Genomic DNA, 17,987 nt, shown 5'->3' on the forward strand with positions numbered 1-17,987 from the left:
GTGTAAATGCATCCTAAATCCAACATTCTTTCAGGTATGAAAGACCCCCATTTGCTTTTATCCCCCCCCCCCCATTTCTCGCACTCCCCTCCTTTCTCCTTTTTCCTTGTTTGCCCCTTCTACATTTTTCTTGTAAAATGTTGTTTTGAATTTTAGAGTGCCAGTGCTTTTTGGTTGTCATCCATAAATAATTAAAAGTAGAACTAGAGGCAAAACATTTTCTTATTTTGGATAGAGAAAGGGAGGGTTATAAGTAACCCTTGTCACATTTTTTTTTAATGCCATTTGTGTCCCATTGTGGAGATTTCCCTTCTCCTTCTGTCCCATAGCCAAACAGGAAGTGAGAGGAAATCCCTGCAAATTTGGGGAATTCATTGGGGACCTCCAGGTCACCAGAATTAGTATCCTCATTGGAAGGTTCCCTCTATTACTTTTCTGGGGACAACACAACATTTGGGATTTTCTTTTTACTTTAACTTTCAATGATAAAAAGGACAAATAGAGAGGTAAAATCTCCTTAACGGGGGTGCAGACAGCAATAAAAAAACTGACAGGGGGTCCCTAAGCCCTCTCCACTATATCAAAAACAGAAAAAAAAACGTTTGCCTTTAGTTACACTTAACCACTTCAATACAGGGCTTTTATACCACCTCCATAACGGGCCTATTCTGCCACTTCTCACCTACATGTACAAATCATAATTTTTTTGCTAGAAAATTACTCAGAACCCCCAAACATTATATATGTTTTTTTTTTAGCAGACAACCTAGGGAATAAAATTACGTTCTTTTCATCTTGCACGGTACTTGCGCAATCATTTTTCAAGCGCCTTTTTTGGTAAAGTAAAGTAAAGTTAGCCCAATTTTTTTTGTAAAATATGAAAGATGACCATCTGGTCACCAGTCATCTCTATGCCTCACATCCGGCACCAGACGATTCTTTCTCCAGGCCCCCGATGGCACAGGAGAGCCTGGAGAAGCACCGGATGGCGGCGGGAGGGGGAGATGTCCCCTCCCGTCGCCTAAAAGAACAATAAAGCGGCGCAGGCATCATTCAGATATCCCCTCACAAAGCCCAGGACGTCATATGACATCCACCCAGGATGGGAGATCCCATCTGTGGACGTCATATGACTATGGGCGGGTATTGAAGTGGTTAAAGGGCTATAGTTTGATACATGTATTTCCTCTTTGATACATTTGTATCACTTTGATTGATATTAGTATTAGTGTTTGTTACTTTTTGTTCTTTCTTTAGTGTTTGTAACTTTTAGTTCCCTGCATCTATAACCACCAACATTCTAACACTTACATATCTATCCCTGTAAAGAAAAAATCAGTATACATACCTTTTCTGAATCCGACCCGATCTCCAGTGGCGGAAGCTCTGCAGAGGACACGTCTGATTTTGGCTGTGAAATTAATGGGAAGTGACGTCACCCATAGACTTACTATGGGGCTTCCATTGTTGATAGTGTCCTCCGCACCCACCTCCACAGCAAAGCCATGGCTGACAGCTCAGGTCGGATTGCCTGCAGAAAAGGTAAGTATACTGATTTTTCCTTTACAGGGCTAAAGAGGTAAGTGTTAGAATGTTGGTGTCTATAGGTGCAGGGATTTTAGTTTTAGCATAGACTTTCACTTTAAGGCTTAGGTAGCTAGGGATGTTGTTTTTAAAGGATAGAGAAGTGACAGTTTTATATAACTGTACCAATCCCATACTAACCCCTGACCTCTATAAATAAACCGCTTTAGTAGGGGTCTGGTGGACAGTGTAATTTGTAACACAATCTCCCTTGTAAAATAAAGCTTATTGCAGAAGGAAAGTAGGACCATGCTGTACTCCTAGTAAAAAAAACAAAACAATACAAAAAAAACATTGGGCAATTCATGCTGAATAACTGATCATAAAATGCATAGGCAGAGGTTGTAGGGGAGTGGTAGTAGGAGTTCATAATTTCCTTTCCTATAAGTCAGTAAGGCCACTCTATGGAAGAATGGCACAATTCTTAAAGTGTTTGTCACCCCAACACTTAATATTCCTGATATAAGCCTGCTGTACCATGTACTTGTATGAGAAAGTATCCTATTCTCTTTATATTGCTTCCTTTATGTAAAATCCCTGGTGATCTTTCCAGTCTCTCTGCTTTCCTTTTAAAAACTGGCCACACTAAGTAGGAGAACACACCATGGTCAGTTCTCTAGCTTTGCTGGGAACTTAGGGCCAAATCCTCAAAAATCCTGCCTAACTTATCTTTTCCCATTTAAGTTACACTGACTTAAAATTTCTACCTAAGTGCCCGATCCACAAAGCACTTACCTAGAAATTTTAGGCCGTGTAACTTAAATGTCTCCGGCGCAAGGCGGTCCTCTTCTGCAGGGGGCGATGACAATTTAAATGAGGCGCGGTCCTGCGCCGGCCGTACTGCGCATGCTCGTGACGTCATTTTCCCGACGGGCAGCGCGCAAAATTACGTTACGCCGGGCTTTGTGGATTGCGACGGGACAATAAAGTTGCGTCGGGTAAAAAAAAAGTTACGCGCCGGAAAAAAAAAGGTCTGTTTTTACAAGGTGTTACTAGTTTACACTTTGTAAAAGCAGAACAAATTTTACGTATGCAAACGTAAACTTACGCAGAAAACACAAAGCTGAAAAGCTTTGTGGATCTCCGTAAGTCCTCATTTGCATACGCTAGGCGGCATTTCGACTCGAAATGCCCCCAGCGGCGGATGCGGTACTGCATCCTAAGATCCGACAGTGTAAGTCTCTTACAGATGTCGGATCTTCTGCCTATCTTTGGAAAACTGCTTCTGAGGATCAGTTCCAAAGATAGGCAGAGGGATACGCAGGCTGAACAGCAGATCCGCCTGCGTATCCCTTTTGAGGATTTGGCCCTTAGTGTGCTCTCCTCCAATGATCAGTCCTGACACGCCCCCCCTGCACAGCCTTTCACTGGGAAGTTCAATGTGCTGTTGCTTTTCCTCCCCGGCTCTTAAGCAGCTGAGAACAGAAGGAGTGTGATCACTTATAAAAAAAAAGGAAAAACATTATCCTATTCGACTGAATGTACATTTTATCTAAAGACCACATTACATGGATATTTGGACAAGTAACTAACTAGACTATTTGAAAACCAATATAATAGTACCTACCCAGAAAGTTTTTGGATATGACTAACATACAGTATAGAAAAAAAACACATATCACTTCATTCAGCTCATCATCTCAAGGCTGATTGCTACATCAACCCGTTCCAGAGATCTCAGTCTTTCAGAAATGGAAAGGTCTCCTTACATAGGTGGATCTCATTTTTTTCCTTTCTCATCTATTTCAAATCCTAAATTTGTGTGTGCGTAGGGTGAAACCGTTTCTTCCTCTTGCTCTTTTTTCCCACATATCTTTTTATATATCTGGTACACTAGAAAAAAATGTTGCAATTAGTAGCTGATAAATACCTCAAATGAACTAACATCTGTATAATATATTATCATTTATTGTGTCTGTTAAAGGAAGAAAAACGTGATAACCATGTTCCCTGTCTTTAAAGACTAAAACATGTTTAAAGTAAAGTAATGGTGAACATACAATATTATACATGCTTTCTAATATGGTTAGAAATATGTAGGCTGTGCTCGAGCAGGGGGAGTGTTCAAGAGGCAGGCAGTGATTGGGAGAGTGTGTGCCAGGGTCACAGACTCTGACTCTGTGACTACCCGGAGCCGCGTGATGTCACTCCCGTGCATACACGCGGGAGCCGTCAGTCATGGCACATATGAGTGAAGAAACGGCAGGGAGGTCTGTTTCTTCACATCATCGGTGCACTACAAGGTAAATATCTCCTAAACGGCGCACGTATTTCCACTACCTATAGGTAAGCCTTATTCTAGGCTTGCCTATAGATAAAAGTGGCGCAGGAGGGTTTACAACCACTTTAAAGTTTGTGTGTGTGTAATGCAAAGTGCAATGAAGATATATATTATTCTGTTGTTCGGCCTGTCTGAATGTGTCTACTGTATTGTGCTACATTTAAAAAAAAGAGGAGCTCCAGACTTCTGCAGAAAAAATTTAATAATGTAGCTGCTGACTTTTAATACTAGAACACTTACCTGTCCAGTAATGCAGTGGTGTCTTCACCCAAGATGATTTTTCAATTAGCTTTCGGGTGCTGCCGCCGCCGTCTCCACTTAGGGATACCAGCAGTGAAGCCTTGCGGCTTCACAGCCAGTTCTCTACTGCACATGCACGCTGTGCTCTCTGATTAGGCCGGCTGCAGGGGAAGGAGGAGAGGGGATGAACTTCCGGCTGAGTAGAGCGGGTACCTGTTAAAACCAGGTACTCAATCCCCCCAGAAAGGTGCCAAATGTGGTAGCGGAGGGGGGGGGCAGACAAATGGAGCTTCCCTTTTGGGTGGAGCTCTGCTTTAAGTTCTTTCAATCAAGGAGGCTCAGCATCTCTCTTGAATGTTGATGGCAGTCAGCATGAAAATACAGCATGCGTAGAAATGCCTTCTCTTCTAGTCTGACATTTACCCATCAAGGCATTTAGATTTTTGCCTAACTTCTCCCAAGAGCCAGTCCACTACATATATATATATATATATATATATATATATATATATATATATATATACACTGAGGTCAGGTGTTGTGATGTTCTCAAAAATCCATGTACAGCACTTTGCCAACCCCTCCCACCATGCCTGCATTGCATACAGAAGCATAGTCTAACAGTCTACAATACGGTATGTAAAGAAATCATAAAGGTTTTTATTTTTTTAAATAACATTTTTATGATGGTGGAATGGAAGAATCTGCTATAGTCCGTGCTTGCCTCAATCCAATGAATTGAACATGATTTATATCTGCTGTTCCTCTGCTTTCTGCATGAGGCATGTCTGACAGGCTGTGCGGACTCCAAGTAAATGAAGGGGAACGAGGAGTGGAGCTCTATCACTGCCTGTGATTGCCTTAGCTGTGCATGTTTCCCTATGAGATTGTGTAAAGGGGGGGGGGGTGTCCCATCCCTCTACTCAGGTCTCAGATTACACTCAGCTCTCCTCTCTGTGCTGTGCGGTGTGTGATATCAGGTGCCCACCCCTGCCTCCGGAGGCTCCGAAAAGCCAATTCTGGACTTTAAATGGATGTACAGAATAGAAGGCTGCAGATAAACAGGTACAACCTCAGAGGACTTGTTTCAGATCTGTGTATCACTTGAGGCCAGTCACTTCTCTGGGCATATGTAAGGGGTTTACAACCACTTTAACTGTTAGGCTATATCTTCATTGCATTAACTGTATACGTCATATATATATATATATATACACACACACATACTTATATATATATATACAGGTGGTTCTCAAAAAATTAGCATATTGTGATAAAGTTCATTATTTTCTGTAATGTACTGATAAACATTAGACTTTCATATATTTTAGATTCATTACACACAACTGAAGTAGTTCAAGCCTTTTTATTGTTTTAATATTGATGATTTTGGCATAAAGCTCATGAAAACCCCAAATTCCTATCTCAAAAAATTAGCATATCATGAAAAGGTTCTCTAAACGAGCTCTTAACCTAATCATCTGAATCAACTAATTAACTCTAAACACCTGCAAAAGATTCCTGAGGCTTTTAAAAACTCCCAGCCTGGTTCATTACTCCAAACCGCAATCATGGGTAAGACTGCCGACCTGACTGCTGTCCAGAAGGCCATCATTGACACCCTCAAGCAAGAGAGTAAGACACAGAAGGAAATTTCTGAACGAATAGGCTGTTCCCAGAGTGCTGTATCAAGGCACCTCAGTGGGAAGTTTGTGGGAAGGAAAAAGTGTGGCAGAAAACGCTGCACAACGAGAAGAAGTGACCGGACCCTGAGGAAGATTGTGGAGAAGGACCGATTCCAGACCTTGGGGGACCTGCGGAAGCAGTGGACTGAGTCTGGAGTAGAAACATCCAGAGCCACCGTGTACAGGCGTGTGCAGGAAATGGGCTACAGGTGCCGCATTCCCCAGGTCAAGCCACTTTTGAACCAGAAACAGCAGCAGAAGCGCCTGACCTGGGCTACAGAAGCACTGGACTGTTGCTCAGTGATCCAAAGTACTTTTTTCGGATGAAAGCAAATTTTGCATGTCATTCGGTAATCAAGGTGCCAGAGTCTGGAGGAAGACTGGGGAGAAGGAAATGCCAAAATGCCTGAAGTCCAGTGTCAAGTACCCACAGTCAGTGATGGTCTGGGGTGCCATGTCAGCTGCTGGTGTTGGTCCACTGTGTTTTATCAAGGGCAGGGTGAATGCAGCTAGCTATCAGGAGATTTTGGAGCACTTCATGCTTCCATCTGCTGAAAAGCTTTATGGAGATGAAGATTTCATTTTTCAGCACGACCTGGCACCTGCTCACAGTGCCAAAACCACTGGTAAATGGTTTACTGACCATGGTATTACTGTGCTCAATTGGCCTGCCAACTCTCCTGACCTGAACCCCATAGAGAATCTGTGGGATATTGGGAAGAGAAAGTTGAGAGACGCAAGACCCAACACTCTGGATGAGCTTAAGGCTGTTACCGAAGCATCCTGGGCCTCCATAACACCTCAGCAGTGCCACAGGCTGATTGCCTCCATGCCACGCCGCATTGAAGCAGTCATTTCTGCAAAAGGATTCCCGACCAAGTATTGAGTGCAGAACTGAACATAATTATTTGAAGGTTGACTTTTTTTTTTTATTAAAAACACTTTTCTTTTATTGGTCGGATGAAATATGCTAATTTTTTGAGATAGGAATTTTGGGTTTTCATGAGCTGTATGCCAAAATCATCAATATTAAAACAATAAAAAGGCTTGAACTACTTCAGTTGTGTGTAATGAATCTAAAATATATGAAAGTCTAATGTTTATCAGTACATTACAGAAAATAATGAACTTTATCACAATATGCTAATTTTTTGAGAACCACCTGTATATATATATATATATATATATATATATATATATATATATATATATATATATATATATATATATATATATATATATATATATATATATATATATATATATATATATATATACATGTGCTCTACTATTACCTGTCTGTGTGTACCCTTCTCTCATGCATTTAGGTGAAAAACGTTCACAGTATCCGTAAACATCATTCCACATCTATGGTAAGTGATATAAAGTCCTATTGAATTTCGTGAACATTTTGAATGTAAACCCCCTACTATATAAATTCTTGAATGCCTCAGATTGCCCTGGTAACACAAGCAATAGGTAACAATAATCTTAGCACATCATAAAAAAAGTTTAAATATTTAGTTGATATCCTAATTCAATATAGTCCAATGGAGTTGGTTGAGCATTTTCTAATCCTTGTTAATTTATAGTTTGCAATCATTTCCTTATAAAAATGTAATACTGTAGGGGGTAGATCTACAAAGAAAGTACGCCAGCATATCTATTGATACGCCGGCGTAATTAAAAAATTCCTGCGTCGTATCTTTGTTTTGAATCCTCAAAACAAGATACGACGGCATCTGGGTTAGATCCGACAGGCGTAGGTCTTCGTACACCTTTGGATCTTAGATGCAATTTTTCGACGTCCGCTAGGTGGCGTTCCCGTCGTAATCCGCGTCGAGTATGCAAATTAGCTATTTCCGACGATCCACGAACGTACGTGTGGCCGTCGCATTCTTTTACGTCGTTTTCGTTCGGCTTCTTCCGGCGTATAGTTAAAGCTGCTATCTGGTGGCGTACTCAATGTTAAGTATGGCCGTCGTTCCCGCATATAATTTCGAAAATTTTACGCCGTTTGCGTAAGTCGTCCGTGAATGGGGCTGGACGCGTCACGTCATTTGGAGCAATGCACCCTGGGAGTTTTGACAGACGGGGCATGCGCAGTTCGTTCGGCGTGGGGACGCGCTTCATTTAAATGAAACACGCCCCCTACTCGCCGCATTTGAATTCCGCGCCCTTACGCCGCGAGAGATACCCTACGCCGCCGTAACTTACGGCGCAAATTCTTTCAGGATTCAAAAAATAGCAAAGTAAGTTAAATCGGCGCCCACGCAGATGTATGTGGATCTGCCCCTAGGAGTGTAAAGGTGCATATGTTATGTGAACTCACCTATTAAGAATATAACGGCTATTAAGATCTGGAAAATACTGTATATCAGAGGGAAAGTAAATATCAGAGGCAGTTGCTCCTGTGTGAATGAGAGTTGTACAATGGTAGAACACAACTGAGTATTCTGCAGTCCAGTTTCCAATGCCACAGTGCGACACCTTTAATATAAAAATTTGAATCCATTTTTAGAGCGCGTTCATTAATGAAATCATGTATTTCTCAATTTATACAATAGAAAACATATTTTTGCAGTAGAATACCTAATTGAAACTAAAACCAGCCCTAGATCGATCAAAATTCGGCCATACACGAATTTCAATTCACGTATGGACAGGTTGGTTGTACACAGGTTGATCTATTGATCGACTTGGGTACAACCAGTCTGTTGGAAAATATTCTCTGGAGATCAGTGCTGCCGGCTATAGCTGGTGGTTGTGATACAGCCGGTTACACAATATGAGTTTTTTTTTAGTTCCTTGTTACAGATTTAAAACACCTTGTTCTGCACTATGTGGTCTAGTGGAGGCAGCCATCTTGGAAGAGTCCAGACTTTGCTTCCTCAAGTTAGAACCTCCAGCAAGAACAGTGAGCAGCAAAGTAGCGACATTAGATCTCACTTTACTCCAAATCTCATGAAAATAGCAGTCAGAGGCAGCAATGCCTTATATCTCACACTAGATATAAGGCTCTAGCTACAGGAGGGCCTAGGTACACCCATATAGCATAACAAATCTTCACTTTCTGAGTTCAGTCCCACTTGCACACGTAAAATCACCTCACTTCCAGCTAGTTGGGATCTAAGCTTGGCAAACCCAGTCTTTGGGACTTAGTAGCAGCCACCTGAGACATGTTTTTTTTCCATGATGTAAACAAATTGTTATAGACTCAGGGCTTTTTTTCAGGGGGAACTTGGGGGAACTCAGTTCCACCACCTCTGGCTCAGACCTAGGGTTGCCACCTCATCCCTTTAAAACAGAACACATATGAATTACACAGGTTCTGTGGCTAATTAAGGTGGTAATTAGACTCATTTGGTGCCTTACCTGCATTAAATTAGCCTCAGAACCTGTGTAATTCATATGTGTTCTGTTTTAAAGGGATGAGGTGGCAACCCTACTCAGACCCCTTGGTGCCTGCTCACCACAATCATTTGTAAACACAAATATATGTAATACAAATCCTGGTATTTAATGCCCCTTTAAGACCCTACTACTGTTTTCTCGAAATTTGACTGAACAAACCCACTATTTGATGTGATTTGGAGGGCGTGTGTAGGGGGAGGGGTTTTGTGGTTAAGTTCCATCACCTATTGTTTGAGAAAAAAAAAACCCTGGTTATAGTTATTATTTTTTATGCTAAGGCCCCATGCACACGAGACGCTGGTAAACTCGAGTTCAGAGGCATTTGGGCAACTGCCCCTGAACACATTTAATGTTATCCTATGTGTCCATGCACACATTCACGTTTTTTTGCGTTTTAAAGCAGTTGGGTTTAGGCTCGTTTATTCAGACGCAAAATTTTGGGTTCAGACGCAAACGTTTTTGCGTTTCAAAGCTTTGGGAGGGTCTACAATGTCTTTGTTATGAACGCTGATAGCCGCAAACGCGGTAAAACGCCGCTAAACGGGGCAAAACGCCGCAAAATTCGCGGCAAAAACAGGCGTTTTAAACGCCGGTTTTTGCCTTTGAAAACTTGAGTTTACATGTGTTTGCATTTGCTTCTCGTGTGCATGCGGCCTTAAGGACAATATGCAGCTGAACCACTTCATATCAAAAGCCTGTATATGATTTCAACCGTTAAATACATGTGCAAATAACACATACCTGCTCCATGACAGATTAGCTAAAATTGCCAAGGTCCCACCCACACAGAAACCTATGGCTGGGAAAATAGTTCCTATAATCCACAGCTTGGGATCGATGACCCAAGATCCCTTGTACAGTACTCCACCAATCACAGCAACAGTAACAATGAGAATACCTCCAACAATAGATCCCACCTGAAAACAAAAAGACAGTACAAGTTTAGTTGCTTATACTGTATATACACACACTATATTTATATGTATATATATATATACATACACTCACCGCCCACTTTATTAGACACACCTTGCTAGTACTGGGTTGGACCCCCTTTTGTCTTCAGAACTGCTCTAATTCCCTGTGGCATAGATTCAACAAGGTGTTGGAAACATTCCTCAGAGATTTTAGTCCATATTGACTTGATAGCATCATGCAGTTGTTGCAGGTTTGTCCATGATGCAAATCTCCCTTTCTACCACATCTCAAAGGTTGCTATCTGGTGACTGTGGAGGCCATTGGAGTACCGTGAACTCATCATTGTCATGTTCAAGAAACCAATTTGAGATGGTTTGAACTTTGTGACATGGTGCATTATTCTGCTGTAAGTAGCCAAACCAACAGAAGATGAGTACAATGTAGTTATAAAGGGATGGGCATGGTCCAATACTCAGGTAGGCTGTGCAATTTAAACAATACTAAGGTACTAAGGGGCCCAAAGTGTGCCTAGAAAATTTCCTCCACGCTATTAAACCATCACCAGCCTGAACTCTTGGTACAAGGTAGGATGGATCCATGCTTTTATGTTGTTTACGCCAAATTCTGACCCTAACATCTGAATGTTGCAGCTGAAATCGAGACCCATTGAGGTATTCTACATACCTTGGTTGTAATGAGTGGTTATTTGAGTTATTGCCTTTCTATCATCTTAAACCAGTTTTCCCATTCTCCTCTGACATCAACAAGGCATTTTTTTGTACACACAATTGCCACTCACTGGATATTTTCTCTTTTCCGGACCATTGTCTGTAAACCTTAGAGATGGTTGTGTGTGAAAATACCAGTCGATCAGCAGTTTTTGAAATACCAGCCCGTCTGGCACCAACAAACACACCACATTCAAAGTCACTTAAATCCCCTTTCTTCCCCATTCCAATGCTTGCTTTGAACTTCAGCAAGTCATCTTCACCACGTCTAAATGCCTAAATGCATCGAGCTGTTGCCATGTGATTGGCTGATTAGCAATGTGTGTTACCAAGCAAATGAACAGGTGTACCTAAAAGTGTCCGGTGAGTGTATATATAGATATATACATTGAGAACTCTGAGCTTGTTTCTGGGGGGGGGGGGGACACACACACACACACAAACTCGGAGTTCTCCATGGTGAGTGGACTCTGCACCCCGTGCTGGCACTGCGGGGCCCCTGACTGATGCCAGCCGCAGCACCTGGAGCCCGATTGTTCATATAACGGAGGACATCTATCGGTGAAGAGTTTGGGAATTTGCTGCTAATCACAGAGACCCGAGGCTGGGTATCAAGCCACAGGCTTTTGATCTCCTATAATAAGGGATCAATTTAAGCTGGTAAGCGGCAGTGAGTGTAGAGGTGGAGGATCTTTTCTATTATACCTTCTCACTTCTTCTTGGGTGTCTTGAACATATGTCACCGTGGATGAACTTATTGAAGAATTTTTTCATGGACTGTTGATTTGGCTTTCACTTGTTAAGGACATTTTTTCTTTGAATTATTTAAAAAAAAATTGTGCATTTTTAGACACTTAGGGGCAGATCCACAAAGATCTCTCCCGGCGTAAGGGCGCGGAATTCAAATTGGGCAGATAGGGGGCGTGTTTCATTTAAATGAAGCGCGTCCCCGCGCCAAACGAACTGCGCATGCACCGTCCCTAAATTTTCCGCCGTGCATTGCTCTAAATGACGTCGCAAGGACGTCAGTGTTTTGACGTGGACGTAAATTACGTCCATCCCGATTCACGGACGACTTACGCAAACGAAAAAAACATTTTCAAATTAAATGCGGGAACGACGGCCATACTTAACATAGCAGGTTTAACTATACGCCACAAAATAGCAGGTTTAACCAAACGCCAAAAAAAGCCGACTAGAGACAACGTAAAAGAATGCGACGGCCGCTCGTACGTTCGTGGATTGTCGGACATAGCTAATTTGCATACTCGACGCGGAAAACGACGTGAACGACACCCAGCGGACGCCGAAGAATTGCATCTTAGATCCGAAGGCGTACGAAGATGTATGCCTGTCGGATCTAACCCAGATGCCGTTGTATCTTGTTTTGAGGATTCAAAACAAAGATACGACGTGGGAAATTTGAAAGTACGCCGGCGTATCAGTAGATACTCGCTTTGTGGATCTGCCCCTTATGCCGCATACACACAACCGTTTTTCATGCCGAGAAAAATTCCATTTTTTTAATTGGTCATTAAAGACGACCGTGTGTAGGCACCAGAGCATTTTTCTCGTCGTTAAAAATGGGCATTTTCTCGCCGTTTTTCACGTCGTGAAAAATGGTCGTGTGTAGGCTTTAATGATGGGGAAAAAACGCACATGCTCAGAAGCAAGTTATGAGACAGGAGCACTCATTCTGGTAAAACTAGCGTTTGTAATGGAGATAGCACATTCATCACGCTGTAACAAGCGCGAATCGTCTCTCACCAAACTTTTACTAACACGAAATTAGCAAAAGCAGCCCAAAGGGTGGCGCCATCTGAATGGAACTTCCCCTTTATAGTGCTGTCATACATGTTGTACATCACTGCGCTTTGCTTGAGAATTTTTTTTTCACGATCGTGTGTATGCAAGGCAGGCTTGACAAGAATGACGTCGAGAAAAAAATCGTTTTTTCTATGACATTAAAAACAATCGCGTGTACGCGGCATTACAGTGTTTTTTCTTCATTATATTTACATATGATTGTTTATGGTCTCTTATGTCACTTATTCAAACCAGTATAATTTTTATATTTATTTAGTTTACCTTACTGTGTGTGTCTCACTTGAAGTTGCAGCAGTATACATTTTGTTTTACACTTTTGAGTATATCACATATCACCTAGTGTCTTTACAGATAGCGCAGTAATTAATTTTTGACCACTGCCTGCTGTCAATCACAAGGGGAGCTAACCCGATGGGAAACTATTATCTGTAATTCCCCATCAGGCTTCACCTCCCCCAGGTGCCAATCTCCCCTCTGTTACTATGTTGACAGATGCTATGGAGGGGAGTAGCTGCTTCGAGGGTGGAGGGTCCATATGGACACTTTCGCTTCAGTGCCCCTCCACATGTGGTGCTTGCCCCCTGTCTATAACAGGTACATGAATCTGTTGCCTGCCCTGGCATTTGTCAGGCGGAGGCTTGTCTGAATTCTTAGACACTTTTTATGAATTTCCCTGATTGTTTTTGGAAACACGGAAATTACTAGAGATTTTTTTGTTACTAAAATACATTTACTTTTGTTCCATACTATTTGAAAAAGTAAATCTAAATGGATGGTTTAGGCTTTGGCATCATTGCTAACTATAGTTGTCCCGATACCGATACCAGTATCGGTATCGGGACCGATACCGAGTATTTGCGGGAGTACTCGTACTCCCGCAAATACCCCCGATACTGAAATAGAATACTTGTTCCCCCCCGCCGCCGCAAACCCGTCGCCGCAAAGCCGCCGCCGTTAATGAGCGTGCGGGGAACATTACAGCTTTCGTTTGAATAGCTGTATCCCCGCCGCGTATAGACACTCCCCCTTGCGCGGGATTGGACGGATGATCTGTCCAATCCCGAGCAAGGGGGAGTGTCTATACGCGGCGGGGATACAGCTATTCAAACGAAAGCTGTAATGTTTCCCACACGCTGATTAACGGCGGCACGTGCGGCATCATCAAGGTATGTGGGGGACATGGCTGCATTATGTGGGGGACATGGCTGCATTATGTGGGGGACATGGCTGCATTATGTGGGGGACATGGCTGGAATATGTGGGGGACATGGCTGGAATATGTGGGGGACATGGTTGGAATATGTGGGGGACATGGCTGGAATATGTGGGGGACATGGCTGGAATATGTGGGGGACATGGCTGCATTATGTGGGGGACATGGCTGTAATATGTGGGGGACATGGCTGCATTATGTGGGGGACGTGGCTGGAATATGTGGGGGACATGGCTGGAATATGTGGGGGACATGGCTGGAATATGTGGGGGACATGGCTGGAATATGTGGGGGACATGGCTGGAATATGTGGGGGACATGGCTGCATTATGTGGGGGACATGGCTGCATTATGTGGGGGACATGGCTGCATTATGTGGGGGACATGGCTGCATTATGTGGGGGACATGGCTGCATTATGTGGGGGACGTGGCTGGAATATGTGGGGGACATGGCTGGAATATGTGGGGGACATGGCTGGAATATGTGGGGGACATGGCTGGAATATGTGGGGGACATGGCTGCATTATGTGGGGGACGTGGCTGGAATATGTGGGGGACATGGCTGGAATATGTGGGGGACATGGCTGGAATATGTGGGGGACATGGCTGCATTATGTGGGGGACATGGCTGGAATATGTGGGGGACATGGCTGCATATGTGGGGGGACATGGCTGCATTTGGGGACACATTTAAAAAAAGTATAGGTATTCGGTATCGGCGAGTACATAAAAAAAAAGTATCGGTACTTGTACTCAGTCCTAAAAAAGTGGTATCGGGACAACCCTATTGCTAACTTTACTTTGCAATCTTTCTTAACATACCTTTAGAATTTTCTTTGCTACCTTTGGCCACTTATAGTTCACACACATTCCAATTGCAACAGGAACGACCAAAGTCACCAATGAGATGCCTGGAATAAAAACAGGTAAGGTTTTCAACTAGCACAACCTGTATATATTTATATATATATCTATATATCTGGCATAACAATAGATTTTTCAGTTACAAGTTATACTTATTTTACCACGGATATGGATTTGAAGGTATCTTTAGGCCTCGTCCACATGGGCATACTTAAGCATCTATCTGTATGAAAGGTTGTGTTTACCAGCAGGCATCGCTTCCAACTGTCCCTGATTTGGAGCAATGTCCCTCTGTCCCTCATTCCTCCTCATTTGTCCCTCATTTTGGTCTGGTCTATATAGTTGAATATAAAATTCACTTTTTATCTATCACAAAGTGTTTTCCAGGGCTAAACCTTTCATCTGATTTCTAAATTGCTGCATTTGTAAATTCCAAAAGCCAATATAAAGGAATAGTAGTGGTAGAAGAGCACTTGTTGGTTTAACCAATCTTGTTTTTTGTGTACAATTCTCCTTTAAAGGGGCGTGGCAGGGTGTGTGTCCTATGCCTGCATACTTTTGCTGATAGCTTGTTCAGTTATGCCTGTAGGGGGATGCACAGGTGTCATGTCAGTTGGAATACAGCGGCTGCATGAACTTAGCCGCTGTTCCCAGTTTGACATTTGTGTGGGTGCGGGTGCACCTCCCTGAACACAGACAGTGTGGGGTTGATTTACTAAAGCTGGAGAGTGCAGAATTTGATGCAGGTGTGCATGGTAGCCAATCAGATTCTAATTTCAAATTATTCAATTAGGCTGTGACAAAAATCCTGGAAGCTGATTGGTTTCTTTGCAGAGCTGCACCAGATTTTGCACGCTTCAGTTTTAGTAAATCAACCCCTGTGTGTTCAGGGACACGCACACATGTAGTTGCTGCATCCTATTTGACATGAATGGGACTGCCTGCACGAGGATGCATTGGACACCTGTGCATCCTATGCGGGCAAATACAACCCTTTGCTCTTTTAAAAAAAAAAAAACATGTCATACATACCACCACTGTGCAGCTCGTTTTGCACAGAGTGGCCCCGATCCTGGTCTTCTGGGGTCCCTCGGCAGCTCTCGCGGCTCCTCCCCACATCAGATAACCCACTAAGAGAAGCGCTCTCCCAGGAGGGTTACCTTGCGGGTACGCTCCTGAGTCCAGCATTTGGCATCCATAGGCTCCAAATGGCTGGGCTGGTGACTGCCAGAAGTTTTTTCACCAGGAACATTAAAGGTTCGTTTTTTATTAGATCAATTGATTGCTGTAAGCTAGAGCATTTAAATATCACTTACCTTGTTTTTCCTTTTGACCTCCAAAATACAGTAATACAGGTTTGAAAATGCCATTTCCTGTCTCTCCTTTTCTTGCTTTCCACCAGCATCTGAGGTGTTTTGCATGGTGGAAAGCAGAATGTGCTCACCCCCTCCCTGTGACTACAGCCCTGCGTCAAGATGCTCTCTTATCCCTCACAGGCATGGAGGCTAAGCCTAATGGGAACTGTAGTTCCCATTAGGCCGTGATGTAGAAAGAATGAATGCGCACCGCAAACCAGGAAGTCAGTGAGAATAATGATACAGGAGTGCTGGAGGTGAATAAAACAGCTGGATTTCAACAGGTATCAAACTAGTTATAATGCAAAACATTACTTTTTACATTATCAGCTACTGTCAGACTATAATTAAGAGGAAAATAGCAGTGCCTGCTATCAATCACAAGTGGAGCTGACTTGATGGGGAACTAGTGTCTGTGAATCTCCATCAGGCCCAGCCTCCAGGTACAAACTCCGCTGTGCTGTCTGACAATTGCAGAGGAGAGGAGGAAACACAACTGCCAAAATTTATTTTTCAGAACTTAATGAATTAGATCAAGCTCTGCTGATTTCCATCATCCAGAGGCGATTCAGTTCGCATGCGTTGCGCTATATAAGTTTTTTACTCAGTCATGTGCAAAAGTGCTGTTTTTTGTATTTTCCTTGCACATGATTAGGTAATCTTTGCAAAGTGATGTTTCACAATGCTCACTAAGCTAAATCTGTAGGCGTGTCCAACAGCGACCAAGCACCTTCCGCCAGGACCCACCTAGCACAGGGCCGACTCAGTCCTAGCACACAAGCCACACACAGTTCACAGCCCATGCAGAAATTTGCTTCTACACGTGCACATTTAGTGTGTGAAAAACATTCTGTGCCCTGAACACATACTTTCCATACTCCTGGTCACCCTTTGACAACGACTCTCCTCTGTCTGGGGACACTTCATGCATTGGGACCGATGGCTCACACTTGGTTCCCGGATAGAGCTACTATTACCCTATCCACCACTATCCCCAAGCCCGACCAGATTTGCACAGAGTTGGCTCACCAGGAATCTATCTTAATAAGTTTTCATGAGATGCACAGTCTAGCTTTAACGTAAGGGGGGTGCTATCTCACTTTTCAACATCAGAGGTACCCATGATCCACTCTAAACACTTGAAGTAGCCACAGGCTCGGCCCAACTCAATTTTATTGAGGTAGTAACAATACAGTTCAAATAAATAATTAGTTCCTTTCTAAGTGGTAGTATAACTTCAGTGCCCAGGAATATGGCTGCTCACCCCCGGGGGTTGCAAAGAAAAAGATTTACGGTATCTCACAAAAGTGAGTACACCCCTCACATTTTTGTAAATATTTTATTATATCTTTTCATGTAACAACACTGAAGAAATTATACTTTGCTACAATGTAAAGTAGTGAGTGTATAGTTGGTATAACAGTGTAAATTTGCTGTCCCCTCAAAATAACTCAACACACAGCCATTAATGTCTAAATCACTGGCAACACAAGTGAGTACACCCCTAAGTGGAAATGTACAATTGGGCCCAATTAGCCACTTTTCCTCCCTGGTGTCATGTGACTCATTAGTGTTACAAGGTCTCAGGTGTGAATGGGGAGCAGGTTTGAAATTTGATGTTATCGCTCTCACTCTCTCATACTGGTCTCTGGAAGTTCAACATGGCACCTCATGGCAAAGAAGTCTCGAGGATCTGAAAAAAAGAATTGATGCTCTACGTAAAGATGGCCTAGCCTATAAGAAGATTGCCAAGACCCTGAAACTGAGCTGCAGCATGGTGGCCAAGACCATTCAGCGGTTCAACAGGACAGGTTCCACTCAGAACATGGTCGACCAAAGAAGTTGAGTGCACGTGCGCAGCGTCATATCCAGAGGT

The 17,987-nt window shown here is 42.9% G+C and overlaps 1 protein-coding gene across 1 annotated transcript in view; it reads right to left on the reverse strand.

Moving 5' to 3' along the window:
- Nucleotides 1-3,038: 3,038 nt before the first annotated feature.
- Nucleotides 3,039-17,987, reverse strand: part of SLC10A2 (solute carrier family 10 member 2) — a 29,506-nt gene continuing 14,557 nt past the window's right edge. The window contains exons 3-6 of the mRNA XM_040336187.1: nt 14,715-14,803; nt 9,946-10,121; nt 8,123-8,280; nt 3,039-3,417 (exon numbers count right to left, since the gene is read on the reverse strand). Of these exons, the coding sequence (XP_040192121.1) occupies nt 3,305-3,417; nt 8,123-8,280; nt 9,946-10,121; nt 14,715-14,803 (536 nt within the window). The 3' untranslated portion in view covers nt 3,039-3,304. The remainder of the gene's footprint in view (nt 3,418-8,122; nt 8,281-9,945; nt 10,122-14,714; nt 14,804-17,987) is intronic.

The sequence above is a fragment of the Rana temporaria genome, chromosome 2 (assembly GCF_905171775.1).
Source record: "Rana temporaria chromosome 2, aRanTem1.1, whole genome shotgun sequence".
Classification (NCBI taxonomy): domain Eukaryota; kingdom Metazoa; phylum Chordata; class Amphibia; order Anura; family Ranidae; genus Rana; species Rana temporaria.